The sequence below is a fragment of the Triticum urartu genome, chromosome 5A (assembly GCF_056163025.1).
Source record: "Triticum urartu cultivar PI428250 chromosome 5A, HENAU_Tu73, whole genome shotgun sequence".
Classification (NCBI taxonomy): Eukaryota; Viridiplantae; Streptophyta; class Magnoliopsida; order Poales; family Poaceae; genus Triticum; species Triticum urartu.
Genome location: NC_141877.1, coordinates 147987514 through 148001974, shown reverse-complemented (window position 1 = coordinate 148001974; position 14461 = coordinate 147987514). Strand labels below are relative to the sequence as shown.

At 54.7% G+C, this 14461-nt stretch overlaps 1 protein-coding gene across 1 annotated transcript; it reads right to left on the bottom strand.

The window, feature by feature from the left end:
• Positions 1 to 11964: 11964 nt before the first annotated feature.
• LOC147970629 (uncharacterized) lies at positions 11965 to 12890 on the bottom strand. Its single transcript, XM_087522682.1, has 2 exons — positions 12848 to 12890; positions 11965 to 12752 (listed from the first exon to the last, which is right to left on the bottom strand). The coding sequence occupies exons 1-2, from the start codon at positions 12888 to 12890 to the stop codon at positions 11965 to 11967; spliced, it is 831 nt and encodes a 276-aa protein (XP_087378808.1).
• Positions 12891 to 14461: the final 1571 nt, after the last annotated feature.

The window sequence follows — 14461 nt, the reverse complement described above, 5'->3', positions numbered from 1 at the left end:
GGGGCAGCCTGACAATGTTAGAACGCTACCAGGGGTAATCATTGAAGGTTATCCCACGAATGAACATTTGAGTATCTCTCGAGTTGAACGAATAAAACATGTCGAGAGCAAAATAATATGGTACAATAAGAAGTTTCAAACGGGTAGAAATGGGTAGACAATCGTTCGATGACTAACACAAGGTGTGAAAGGGGTACAGAGTAATGAGAATAAGTATTACGTCTGATACCAGAATAGATCACTAGGAAGGTGGTTCGCGAATTACACACGAAGCCTAGCATGAGGAATAACCCTGGAAACAGGGGGTGTACACGAGGGTCAGGTTTCGATCCTGGGAACTGTGGGTTATGGGCCCACCATGTGGTAAAAAGTAGGAAGGTCGGTGACATCTTGTACGATCATGTAAGCCAGGCATGTCAGAGGATAGTCTGTCGGTTATGTCGGCAACAACATCGGTACCAAGGGCGAGGGACGAAGAGAACCATTTTCCTGCTCGTTAAACGAGGCGGACCAATAGGCAAAGTTCTCGTCCATCGGTGGTTACCGAAATGCCATCAACAAATGCAACAGGGTCTTACTGACACGGTTGTACACCAAGGTGTCTACATAAGCAGGAGAAAATTACTTCTTAGATCATATAGATCACCAGAAAGGTTAAACAAGACAACGAAAGGGAAAATGTGGTTATCAGATTAAACAGGACAATGGAAAGGAAAAGGTGTTTAAACACATATTTCAAGGGTATATCCTTCCCAAGGACAAGCAGAGAATGATATCCATGGCAGGATATAATGTAGAAAACTCTTTAGGTAAGGTGAGAGAAATTTCATGACTTTACCCATACAACGGTGTTTGGATAGTTGAGCAGGAAACATTTAGCATTGGGCTTCAAATGTTCCGGCTGAAAATCGGAGTACCATAGACATGCTTCGAGATAGCGTTGACATGGTCAACAGGTGAAGATCAGACCTCGGGAACAAAAAGGATCCATCAAGAACAACTTATAACATAAGTCTTACAATTTCCTCACGAAAGAATGGATAACCTTGCTAAAAGGAAACTATAACAATAGGTCCTCCGGCCAGTTGTGATGGGCATGACATCACCTTACCGGGTCATATAAAGACCAATCTTATAACTCTGGAAATATGATCCAACCATCATATCTGACCGATATTCAGATCTGATTGGTGTCAGGATACCTCAGACTCAGGATGTCTGAGAAGAAAAGGTGCAACAAAAATTGACGGGATGACATTATTGACACAAAAGATGGTAATAATCCAAGGTAAAGAAGAACAATTGTTGGATAGCATGGATCTCAAGGTATAACACAAAACACTAACAAGTTTGTGTTGAACGGAAGGCAATAAAGTGGTCGATGATAACACAATCATCGAGGGGCAAGGATGGTATTTCCCATCATGAATTCGATTCAGACTTGGAGGAAGGCATATCATTCTTGGTGATGATCACGACACATTTGTCGAGAGTTTTCCTGAAGATGTAATCAATCGGCGATGACATCAAGTCAAATGAATGATGGAGCGAAAGGTTATTGGAACCATGGTTACAACACAAACTCGAAATCAAGCTTGTTGTTTGAGGTGAAAGGGCATGACGAGGAAGATCGACGTAAGCTTAGCTATCGTCGCAAATTGTGCTCCCGGAAGAAGGACCAGATAGTACAGTTAAAATTAGCACTATCATGATATATCCGAGCAGGCTAGGAATGACGTGATCGAGTTCAAACTCATAAGTAAAGAAGATTACTAATAGTTGTTTAATCACGACGCGGACTCGATTCAGTTACCGATTTCCTTGAGTGTTTAATAACTCAGGGCCCGTGAAAAATTGGAATCAGTGAGAATGTAGCACTTGATGGAGAACTCATAAGAAGTTATGCAGTTCCATGATAATCTTGAGATACCAGGGGGGTAATACTCGACGACAAATCAAAGTAGAGGTTGGACTAGGGTAATGCTCTACAGAAGACAAGTGCTTAAACTTGCACGAGAAATGGTATTTAAAGGAGAACATGTTCGGAATCCACAATCATAAAGGATCGAACCACGGATACAAGATGTACTTATAATCAAGGGGGTAATTATTTTTACGAGCAGCTTCCATGATAAGTTATACATCGTGTCCATGGGCATGAACGCAAAGTTCAAGGTCGACTCCCACTTCTCCAATGCATAAACTTTCATTCACTTCTCTTTTTCGAAGAAATTGTAGTGTTGAATTATTTGGCAAAATACCAGACGAGTATGACTCGTGAAAACTTTCGAGTTCAGACATAATATGGAAGGCATAGGTTCAACCCGTCGAGGCATCTTAGGAGCATATACCACAATTTCAGGAATAAATAACACAAGCTCGATAGTAGAGCATGCTGGAGAAAGCAGAGGATACAATTTACCAAAGGCATTATGTATCCGAGGAAAGGCTCACAAGCTTATAGAATATGAAGGACGATGGCGGATAAAATCCATCAAAGGATCTGGTGGTCCACAAGGGGTCTGATGTGAGCATCGATACTCAACCAGAGGAAGAAGGAATGCAAGGAGATCAGTTTATGGAAACAACTGACTAACTCAAAGTTCAAATGCAAAGGAATTATCAATTCCAAGACAAGGGATCAGAAGCAATGCTCTGATTAGGGATGGATAAGTTGAATAGCCTTAGGGGTACAATCGATGGCAAAATTTGATTGGTCGAGATCCAGCTCATATTTAAAATGACATTTGAGTCGGAAGGACGAAATGAAGGATCTGATTAAGGATTGCATGCCTTCGCAACATATTGTATCAATGGGCTCAAAATGATAGTGGCAAAGGATGCCAATAAGATTACTAACCTTATGGGATTAACCATAATGCAAGCAAGCAAGAATTTCAAGAGCAGTAAGCTGCTGAGGATTTTCGAAAGATCAAATAGTATTTCGAAGACTTTGGTGAAACACATGAACAACCGGGGAGAAACAAATCCTCAGTGTGTGTGAGGATTAATTTGTAGGTGTATTCAGGTGACAAGGATCTGCAAGGCAGTAGGCACAAGGATTCTCGGAACAACAACGAGTATTTCAGGGTATCTTGTAATAACAAGAGCAACTGGGGACTAAGGTAAGAATGGCAAGTGCATGTAGTTATCTATAGGGTTTGATGGTGGAAGGGAGTTGCAAACGCAATGAGCACAAGTTCTCGCGATAACCTTAGAGAGTATCCTATGAATCTTCTGGTGCAGCAGGCGATCATCTGTAATAAGGGGCTCTCCGGAAGGAAGTAATTACGAGAACCTAAAGTTAGCATTAGCAAAATCATTTAACCCGAATAGGGGAGATATTAGAGTCCCAGAGTATAGGTCGAGGAATAAAAGATCCTAATACCACCTAAATGGCAACGTGGGCCCGTAAGGCACACAACCATGTTAGTAAAAGTTTTTCACTGCCTAGACTCAACTTCGGCCAAGGAGTGTGGAAGGGGGATTCCTACAGGCAGTCGGCTCTGATACCAACTTGTGACGCCCCCGATTTGACCGTACACTAATCATACACGCAAACGTGTACAATCAAGATCAGGGACTCACGGGAAGATATCACAACACAACTCTACAAATAAAATAAGTCATACAAGCATCATATTACAAGCCAGGGGCCTCGAGGGCTCGAATACAAGAGTTCGATCATAGACGAGTCAGCGGAAGTGTCGGAGAAATGGGCCACGGGTAGGCTAACCCGAGCCCCAGAACCTTTCAAGACGTCGGGGCAGGCTGCGCCCCTCAAGACCCCAGGACGAAGAGCCGCCTTCTGAGAAGTCGGCGGCAAGACGACCGACTGCCCACTCGCGGCCGAGTCCCGGGGATGACTTCAGGGTAAGCCGACTCCTGACTGGCGACTTCTAGAGAAGCCGGCCTTGGGGAGTCGGCCCACGACTCCAGCAAAACCCCATGTCCTCATCAAGAGGGACAGGACAGGGGAGTGGCTACAGTGAAGACTGCTCCCACCCGTTTCTAGAGGCAGGCATGGCTACAGTACGCCGTACTCGCGGAGATCTCCGTGCGGCGTGGCACTGTTGCCATGCCAGCCCTGCATCAGCACCGGTGGACCAAATCCTGCGCCCACGACGGCTTGTCCGTACGGCCTTGGGGCAACGGGTCCCACCAGCCCACGGGACCCCTGGAGACGGCAAGTGCGCCACCAGTCGGACTCGTTGGGAGTCGGCCCCTGGGAGTCGGCCAGCTCTTCCCCCGGGGCCCACGCACCATTAACCAGATGTGATGGGGAGTGGCAATAGTGATCGCCTGCCAGGCGGCGGGGCTGTTGCCACGACTCCATGACGAAGCCCACGTCATTAGAAGCACGGCTACAGTAATCAGCAGCCGGCAAGACCCGCCCGCAGCGGACGCGGCCTGTCAGCTCCGTACCTGGCCAGTCGGCAGGGCCCACCAGTCGGCGGGCCCCAGCAGTCGGTGGAGAAGACGGAGGCCGGAGGCACTAATGGCTGGGCCCGTGTCCAGCCGGATTACCATTGTACCCCTGGGGGGTAGGCCTATATAAACCCCCAGGGCAACCATGCAAAGGGTTGGAACCTATTAGCTTTAGGCCAGATCATATAGGAGGGAGAGAGCTAGCCTTGCCCTCTCCTACCTCCAAGAAACAGCTCAAGGAGCAATCATGTAAACATTTTGCCATAGTGATCATGCGGAGACCCCGTAGAGCAGCAGTAGGGGTATTATCTCCCCGGAGAGCCCTGAAGCTGGGTAAGATTCGCCGGCGTGCATGTCTACGCCTCATCCCATTTCCAGGCACCGGCGATGTTCTACTTGCCCCCACCATGATAAGCCATCCTTTGGCATATGTCGCACCCAACCCCCGACATTTGGCGCCCACCGTGGGGCCTGGTGCACCGCCGTCCGGAGACCTGTTCTGGACGGGAACCCTTTTCCTCCTTAGCGAGCGCAGCTAGCCAGGCACGCCAGACGGAGTTTGCACCGACGCATTGCGCGGCATTGAGATCACGTACGCAGCCAGCTGCCTCGCCGAACTTGTCGGCGAGGTTCGCCTCTCCGACGAACCTGCATCCAACGCAGGCACGGGCGGCTCCGAGAGCCTCCTCGCGGGCCTCCTCGATCAACTCCACGTCTCCAGCGAGCCTGCCATGGACTTGGAGTCTGTAGGCTCCACCGACCCGATGCTGGTCGACTCCGACACCGCATCGCTCGACGCGTTCCCCACTAATGTGGTGGTCTATGACGAACCTCTCCCTCGCGCGGAGAGCGACGGGAGCACCGTCACCGAGGTGCTCGTCATCAGTCATGACGAGTCTCCCGGCGGAGGAGCACATGACCCACTCGGCGCGGCGCTACTAGACCTGACTGCGCCCATTCCGGAAGACGTTGACGCAGAAACGTTGGAGGCGCGCCGCCTTCAGCTCGTCAAAGGCGCGAAGAAGCTGGCCAGCATGAGACGCTTGTCGGAAGCCTACCAGCGAGAGATGGATCGCGCTGTCGGCGGCTCGCCGGCCCCGGCAGGGCCCAGCCGCCTTGGCGCGGTCCAGCAGCGCGGCATAGCCATCGCCAATCTGTTCGGGGCAAGTCACCCTGTGTATGCTACACCAGCGGAGAACATCCGAGCCGCCCAGGCGGCGGCGGACGAGCTGGACAATTTCAAGGGCGAAGAGCGCCGCCTGATGATGGAGCGAGTCCAGCGGCTCCTCGACGCGGCTGCCGCGCAGAACGAGGCCGGCTGCCGCACAGAGGCGCCGCATCGGCAAAACGACGACCTTCGCCGAGATCAAGGTGCGACGTCTCGGACGCCGACTGGCGGTGCCCGAGGAAGAAGAGACAAGGATCCGGCTGTCAGCCACAGTCGGACTCACATTACCATAGAGCGCGACCGAGACGGCCGCCCGAGAGCAGTGGAACGACGGGACAACTGCCCGCCTCCCCCTCCTCGCAAGGAAAGGCGAGTCTCCACGCCGCCTATTGACCACCCGACTCTCGGTGACCGCCTTGGCCGCCGAGAGGGAGTCGGAGAAAACGACGCCCGCCATCGGATCGACCGACTTCACCGATCCCTGGCGCTGGAAGAAGAAGATGAGTTGGGTCCGCCTTGTTTCGGGCCCCGCATTCGAGACGAGCCCTGTCCCAAAGGGTTCACGCTCCCAAGAGACACGACCAAATATACCGGCTCGGTGAAGCCGGAAGACTGGCTAGTCGACTACTCCATGGTTGTCAGCATAGCAAACGGCAACAAGCGTGTCGCCGTAAAGTACGTTCCGCTCATGCTCCAGGGCACGGCCCGGACCTGGCTGAACAGCCTGAAGCCCCGCAACATCAACAGCTGGGTCGACTTCACTGAAGCATTCGTCCGCAACTTCACCAACACGTACAAGCGTCCTCCCAAGCCTCGTCAGCTCTCCTTGTGCATGCAAGGTCCCGACGAGTCGACTCGCGGCTACCTCACGCGTTGGGCCAAGCTTTGGAACTCCTGTGAGGGCGTGCACGAGGTGCAGGCTATCGAGTACTTCACTGCCGGGTGCAGAGAAGGCACCCTCCTCAAGCACAAGCTCCTCTGCGACGAGCCAGAAACCCTCGACGAGCTGCAAGAACTCCGGCGGGAGATGCCAGTCGGCGACAACAGCAGGGCAACCACAAGCGCAAGGCCCCACAGCCGGCTTCCAGCACCCGGCAGGTCGCAACAGTTGAAGCCCAGCAGCCGGATGGGCAGCCCCCGCCCAAGTGACAGAAAGGCGGCAAGCCCAACTGGTTGCCGGCCTTCTCCTACGAGCAGACTCTGGATGGACCTTGCAAGTTCCATAGCGGCGCGAAGCCGTCAAATCACACTACCCGGAAGTGCCACTGGCTCACCAGGATCGCCAAGGGAGACGGCCTCCTACCTCCCCCGCCTACTGGGCAGCCGCCGCCGCCTCCACCCCAGCAGCCGGCTGTCAGGCCAGTCGGCGCAGTACAAGACGAATACCCCGAAGAACACAGAGCCTACGTGGTGTTTACTAGTATGGCTGACGATCGACGCAGCAGGCGGCTGCAGCGACAAGAAGTGAATGCTGTAGCATCAGAGACGCCAGAGTTCATGCACTGGTCCGAGAAGCCAATCAGCTGGAGCAGGGCTGACCACCTAGAAGTGACGCCGAGTCCGGGCTCCTATGCCTTGTTCTTGGATGCCACCTTTGCTACGGATAGATGAGCCGCGCATTTCTCACGAGTTCTGATAGACGGAGGCAGCAACATCAACATCCTGTACAAAGACACCATGGAGAAGTTAGGAATCAAGCAAAGACAGCTTCAGAACAGCCGGACTGTGTTCCACGGCATTGTTCCTGGGCTTTCCTGCTCACCAATCGGCAAGATCCTGATGGACGTCCTCTTTGGAGACAAAGATCACTTCCGCCGAGAGTCAGTTTGGTTTGAGGTGGTGGACCTTGAGAGCCCATACCATGCGCTACTCGGCCGACCCGCCTTGGCCAAGTTCATGGCGGTCCCCCACTACGCCTACCTCAAGATGAAGATGCCCAGTTCCAGGCAGATTCTGACTGTAGCCGGCGACTACCGGAAGTCGTCTGCCTGTGCGGCTGAGAGCAGTCGGCTAGCCGAGTCCCTGGTGATCGCGGCCGAGAAGCGGCTCCTTGAGCGAGTTGTGGCGATGGTCGGCAAGCAGCCAGAGGTATCGCCCAACCCAAAGGAGTCGGAGGTTGAGGGCTCGTTCAAGCCGGCCAAGGAGACAAAGAAGATACCCCTGGATCCGGAGCACCCGGAGAGGTACGCTGTCGTAGGCGCAAACCTCGACAGCAAATAGGAAGGCGAGCTCATCGATTTCCTCCATGAGAATCGGGACATCTTCGCATGGTCCCCCAAAGACATGCTAGGTGTACTGACGGAATTCGCCGATCACAAGTTACATGTCCGATCTGATGCAAAGCCGGTCAGGCAGCCCCTGCGCCGCCTATCAGAAGAGAAGAGAAGAGTTGTCGGAGAAGAGATAGCCCGACTCCTAGCAGCCGGCTTCATTATGGAAGTATTCTTTCCGGAGTGGCTAGCCAATCTGGTCCTGGTACTGAAGAAGAACAAGCAGTGGCGAATGTGTATTGACTACACGAGCCTCAACAAAGCCTACCCCAAGGACCCGTTTTCCCTACCAAGAATTGATCAAGTGAAAGACTCCACCGCCGGATGCGAGCTGTTGAGTTTTCTGGATGCATATTCAGGATATCACCAGATCAAGATGAACCAGGCTGACAGACTGAAGACCGCCTTCATCACGCCATTTGGAGCCTTCTGCTACCTCACCATGAAGTTCGGCTTGAGGAATGCCGGCGCCACCTTTCAGCGTTGCATGCAGAAGTGCCTCCTCAAGCAGCTGGGCAGGAACGCCCACGTCTACGTGGACGACATGGTGGTGAAGACGGAAAGGCGTGGAACACTGCTAGAAGACCTCAAGGAGACCTTTGAGAACCTGCGCCGATTCCAGATCAAGCTCAACCCCAAGAAGTGTGTCTTCGGAGTACCAGCCGGCCAGCTCCTTGGCTTCCTGGTCTCTAAATGCGGCATAGAATGCAACCCTGTAAAGATCAAGGCCATTGAGAGAATGAAGGTACCCAACCGACTGCTGGATGTGCAAAAGTTCACTGGCTGCTTGGCGTCCATCAGCCGATTCATCAGTCGGCTGGGCGAGAAAGCTCTCCCCTTATACCAACTCATGAAGAAGACCACTTTTTTCGAATGGAACCACAAGGTGGACGAAGCTTTTCTCCAGTTGCAGAAGATGCTGACTACTCCACCCGTTCTGGCGGCTCCGACTCCTAAGGAACCTATGCTCCTGTACATCGCCGCCACCAGCCGGGTAGTCAGCACGGTCATTGTAGTGGAACGCAAGGAGGAAGGCAAGGCGCTACCTGTCTAGAGACCGGTATATTACCTGAGCGAGGTACTGTCGACCTCCAAGCAGAACTACCCCCACTACCAGAAGATGTGCTATGGCGTACACTTCACCGCCAAGAAATTGAAGCCTTACTTTCAAGAGCATCCAATCACTATGGTCTGCACGGCCCCACTTGCCAAGATCATCGGAAGCCGAGATGCTTCTGGCTGAGTGGCCAAGTCGGCCATAGAGCTGGCTCCCTACGCCATCCACTACCAGCCCCGCACCGCCATTAAGTCACAACCACTGGCCGACTTTCTCATTGACTGGGCCAAGACCCAGTACCTACCTCCAGCGTCCGACTCCACCCATTGGCGGATGCATTTTGATGGCTCCAAGATGTGCACCGGCTTGGGAGCCGGCGTCGTCCCCACCTCTCCTAAAGGCGACAAGCTCAAATACGCACTACAAATCCATTTTGCCGCCTCCAACAACGTCGCTGAATACGAGGCGCTCGTTCACGGGCTCCGGCTTGCCAAAGAACTTGGCATTCGCCGGATCTTGTGTTATGGCGACTCGGACTTAGTGGTCCAGCAGTCATCTGGCGACTGGGACGCAAAAGATGCAAACATGGCGAGTTACCGTTTCCTCGTGCAGCAACTCAGTGGGTATTTCGAAGAGTGCGAGTTCCTCCATGTGCCAAGAAATGACAACGACCAAGCAGACGCCTTGGCGCGAATCAGCTCTACCCGCCAAGCAATACCATCCGGCGTCGCCCTTCAACACCTCCTCAAGCCGTCTGTCAAGATTTCACCAGAATCAGACTCCATCTTTGTGCCGGATCCTCCCGAAGAAGTCGGATCCGACTCCAGAGCCCCGGCAGACGGTACAGTCGAGGCCGGCCCAGGGACCGCAGTACCCGGCCCGGGGACTGCGGCGGCGGACTCGAAGACTCCAGAACTCGGCCCAAGAACCGCGCCAGTCAGCTTGGGGACTTCATTAACCCGGCAAGCGGTTGTTGACTCCAACCCATCGCCTCCCAACCCAACCGCCCTCGTCCAAGTCGTAGTTCTGGCAGTCAAAGAAATAGCAGCACCCTCATGGGCCCAGCCCATCCTCAAATTCCCGGTGAGCAAAGAGCTGCCGACTGATGAGACCTCAGCTCGGCAAGTACAACACCGAGCGGCAGCCTACACCATAGTCAACAGAGAACTGGTCAGGCGCAGCGTTACTGGTGTCTACCAGCGCTGCGTAGAGCCAGAGCAAGGCCAAGCAATTCTCAAAGACATCCATCAAGGCGAGTGCGGCCACCATGCGGCTTCAAGAGCACTCGTCGCAAAAGCCTTTCGACACGGTTTCTTCTGGCCGACTGCCTTAGAAGAGGCCAAGGAATTGGTCCAAAAATGCAAGGGGTGCCAGAAGTTCAGCTCCAAGCCGCACCAGCCGGCTTCTGCACTCAAAACCATCCCTATTGCCTGGCCTTTCGCAGTTTGGGGTCTAGACATGGTGGGACCATTCAAGACGGCACGAGGTGGCTTAACTCACTTACTTGTCGCAGTGGACAAGTTCACCAAGTGGATAGAAGCGAAGCCAATCAAGAAACTGAACGGTCCGACTGCCGTGACTTTCATCTCGGATATCACAATTCGGTATGGCATACCACACAGCATCATCACCGACAACGGATTTTTTTTTGCCAAAGGCGCCTTGGCCCGTTTCTTCGCAACACAGGGCATCCAACTGGACCTAGCATCCGTCACTCATCCATAGTCAAACGGCCAGGTGGTGCGAGCAAACGGCCTCATCCTGTCCGGCATCAAGCCCCGACTGGTCGAGCCTCTGGAGCGGTCGGATGGCTGCTGGTTCGACGAGCTGCCAGCCGTCCTCTGGAGTCTGCGCACGACTCCAAACAAGTCAACCGGCTTCACGCCTTTCTTCCTCGTCTACGGTGCCGAAGCCGTCATCCCAACGGACATAGAGTTCGACTCCCCACGAGTCATCATGTACACCGAGGAGGAAGCAGAAGAAGCACGTCAAGACGGTGTCGATCTGCTGGAAGAGGGCCGGCTGTTGGCACTCAGCCAGTCCAGCATCTACCAGCAGAGCCTGCGCCGATACCACAACAGGAAGGTCAAGCCAAGATCTTTCCAAGAAGGCGACCTTGTGCTCCGGCTGATCCAGCGAACAGCCGGCCAGCACAAGCTTTCGGCGCCTTGGGAAGGCCCTTTCATCATCAGCAAAGTGCTGGGCAACGACTCCTACTACCTGATTGACGCTCAGAAGCCCCGAGCACGCAAGAGGGACGACTCCGGCAAGGAGACAGAGCGGCCATGGAATGCAAATTTCCTCCGAAGATTTTACAGTTGATGCAGTATGTACCACGCTACCCTTTGTATTAAAGTACCAAGACTTCGGGCCCCCCGAGACGAGCTCAGGGACTGCCCTCTTTTGTCTGTAGGAAAAAAAATTATGCCTACAAGTATGTTACTCTTTGTTATGCCGCTTGACACTGGGCTTGGCAAGTCAGCCCGGGGACTTGCCGCCTTGCACTATGAAATGCTTCCTGCAGTCGGACAAGTAGTGTGTAACGCCTAAACCGTCTCCTATCAGAAGCCGCAGCTCGCAGAGCGACTGTACGGTGGGCAGGAGTAAGGTGGAATGGGCGTTCGCATGAAAAATGGCTAAGGACTCAAAGCATAAAACATAGCTCAAGACGGCTTCCAGCCTTTTTTCGCAAACCGACTCTCGAATAGTCGGATTGCCGCTTTCTATTCAACTTGCTTAGAAACTCTTAAAAACGGCTAAGTACTTGCCTTCCCAAAGTAGCCAAGCATTCGATCCAATGGCAGTCCGCAGAGCGGCTGTCCAATTGGCAAGGCAGGAAACTAAGGGAAAGCGGCAAAGGAAAAAAAAGCCAAAAGAGCAATGAGCAAGCAAAGATAGAATTCGGATAAATGTTTACATAGCATAGGCCCATGGCCGAATCTTCGAGCAGAAGTTCAAAATACACCCCGTGGGTGGAATTGTGCGAATTAACAAGTTCTTCAAGACTACTAAAGCGGACAAAATAAAGATAAGGCGGCAGCTTAGGAAGTGGCAGACGGATTCGGAAAGTCGGAGGAGGCGGCAGTGTCAGGCGTTGGGGCGGCCGGCCGGGCAGTCTCGGCTTGATCGCCTCTGGCAGCAGTCGGCTCAGTCGCACGTGGCTCGTTGCTGGAGGCACGGTCGAGCTGAGGCTGGCCATCCGCTCCGTCTTCTGGTGCCTCCGTCTCGCCTCCATCCTCTGCCACGCCTTCTTCCTCGACGCTGGAGCCGATCACCTCCGCCGAGTCCTCGCCGTAGTCTGGGTTCATCCCAAACCACTCCGGCGGTACCTCCTCGCCATTTTCAGACCGCTCGGGGATGAAGATACTGGTGTTGGTGTACTCGGCGATCGCCACAGCACGCTTGACGAGGGCGTCTTCTGCAGCTGCCAGCTCCGGCTGGGCCTCTGACCGGAGTGTGGCCAGCCGGTCTAGATCTAGCCCTGGATACCACGCCTTGACGAACTCCAAGGCCCGACGCGCTCCAGCTCGGGCCGAGGAACCCTTCCAAGCCTCAAGACGACCAGCTGCGACCTCTAGCCAGCCGGCAGTCGGGCTGGGGGTGCGCGGAGCCTGCATGTCCGGCCACAGGGCGGCAATCGCCTGGGCACCGACACGCTGAAGCTGGCGTAGCATCCGGTGAGTCGGCCGAAGGTGAGCCTCGATGCTCAGGATATGCTCATCAAGGGTTCGGGGTGCGTCGGCGGCGATCTCTGCGCCTTCCGCCCTCCGAACTTCACGGTCAGCCTCGATGGCTTGGATGGCGGCCGGCGAGTGCCCAGGGAAGAAGTCTGCCAAGATGGAAGAAACGAAGAAACAAGTCAAAAACCAGGAGTCGGCACGATTTATAATCGGCGGCTCGAAGAAAGAAAGTAAAGAAACTCACCATCAACGATGTCTTCAATCTCATGGAAGCCAGAGGTCAGCATCGCCTCCTTGTCAGTCCAGGAGGAGCGCTCGCTCGCGAACTCGGCCAGGAGGGCGGTTTCCGCCTCTTCCGCCTCCTTCTGCATCTTTGCAAGCAGCCCCCTCTACTCTGCCAATTGAGTGGCCAGCAGATCGCGCTCTGTGGCGAGCTTGCTGCACTCCTCCCCCTTGGCGCGCAACGCCGGAGTTGGCGTCGCTCAGTTGCTGTTGAAGAACAGCGTTGGCTTCTGAAGAGAAGGAAGAAAGAAGGCGTTAAGTCATCAATAAAGAAGGTCGCCAGGGAGATCTGGCCCGACTGCTCAGCAGTCGGCCCGAATCTCGGGGACTACAGCCCGCGGGTGTGCCAGCGCGCCCCCGCAAAGAAGAAAAAGGACTTACTCCGGCTCTCCAACAAGTCGGCGGTCTGCTTGCCCAGCTCTTCAACATTACGGTTGAAGGCAGTAACGCGGAGATTGTGGTAATCCTGTGACAAGTGTTTCAGACAAAAGTTAGTACCCAAAGCTCACCAATTGAAGTTCCGGGCCGCCTGCTCAGCAGCCGACCCGAAACTCGGGGACTACACCCAGTGGGTGCGCTGGCGCACCCCCACAGAGAGGAACAAGAAAACAAGGACCAAAGAAAAAACATACCCGGACGGCTGCCCGCGATGCCAGGTACACCTTGGTGCAGTTCTGGAGGGCGTCGCCCTCAGCTCGAAGCTTCGCCTGGACGTCTAGAAGCGCCTGGTTCAGCGGCCCTGTGCCGCCTCCTCGCACCCACCCAATGGGCGCGACGCTCGTTGCTTCGGCGTCTGGGATCGCTGAGCTGGCGGTGCCGGCCTCCAGGGGGCGGGGTGCCGAAGTCACCTTCTCCAGACGGCGGCGCGTTGGCGAGACAACTTGGAGGAGTAGCCTCGCCATGGCCTCGTCTTCGGTCGGCGGCACCAGAGGGTCCGCTGGCTGTTTGCCTTGCGCGCTCCCAGACGGCGGCGGAGGTGGCGGCAGAACGATCACGTCCGGCGTAGAGGAGTCGCCGCCTTCCTTCTCCATGATGGGGTTCTCGCAGCCGGCTTCCCCAGTCTGCCCCATGAACTTTGGAGGCGGTGGCGTAGAGTTCAGCGGGGTAACGAGCACCACCGATTGGCGGCGCGCGGCCTCCTCAGCCCGCCACTTCGTCGTGGCGACGGCTTCGGCCTCCGCCTGCCACTTCGTCGTGGCAACGGCTTCGGCCTCCGCTAGTTTCTTCTTGGCGGAGGCCTCCGCCTTATCGGCCTCCGCCTTCTCCAGGCGGGCGGCCTCTTCCTCGTTGTGCTTCTCCTGCACATTCCGCTCCGTCGCCTCCCGGAGGTCAGCAGCGGGGTCAATCCGCCGAGTGGTGGCGGACGTCTCCGCTGACCCCATGACGGAGGCGGCGGCAACCCTCTCAAGAGTGAGGGGAGCCCTGAAGCGAGGGAAGCAAGTAAAAGACTCAGACAAAGCCACAAAGAAAGAATAAAGCGTTGAGACGGAATACTCACGCGGAGACCAGTGGCGGCTTCTTCACTTCCTTACGGAAGCAGATGGCCTTCGCAGCCGCCTCGTCCCGCCGGGTCGCC

Excerpts from the sequence above, each read along its gene's own strand:
- LOC147970629 (XM_087522682.1), bottom strand. The coding sequence starts at position 12,890 with ATGCTGACCTCTGGCTTCCATGAGATTGAAGACATCGTTGATG. Across the intron at positions 12,753-12,847 it reads GATTGAAGACATCGTTGATG|ACTTCTTCCCTGGGCACTCG; the intron begins GTGAGTTTCTTT and ends CCATCTTGGCAG.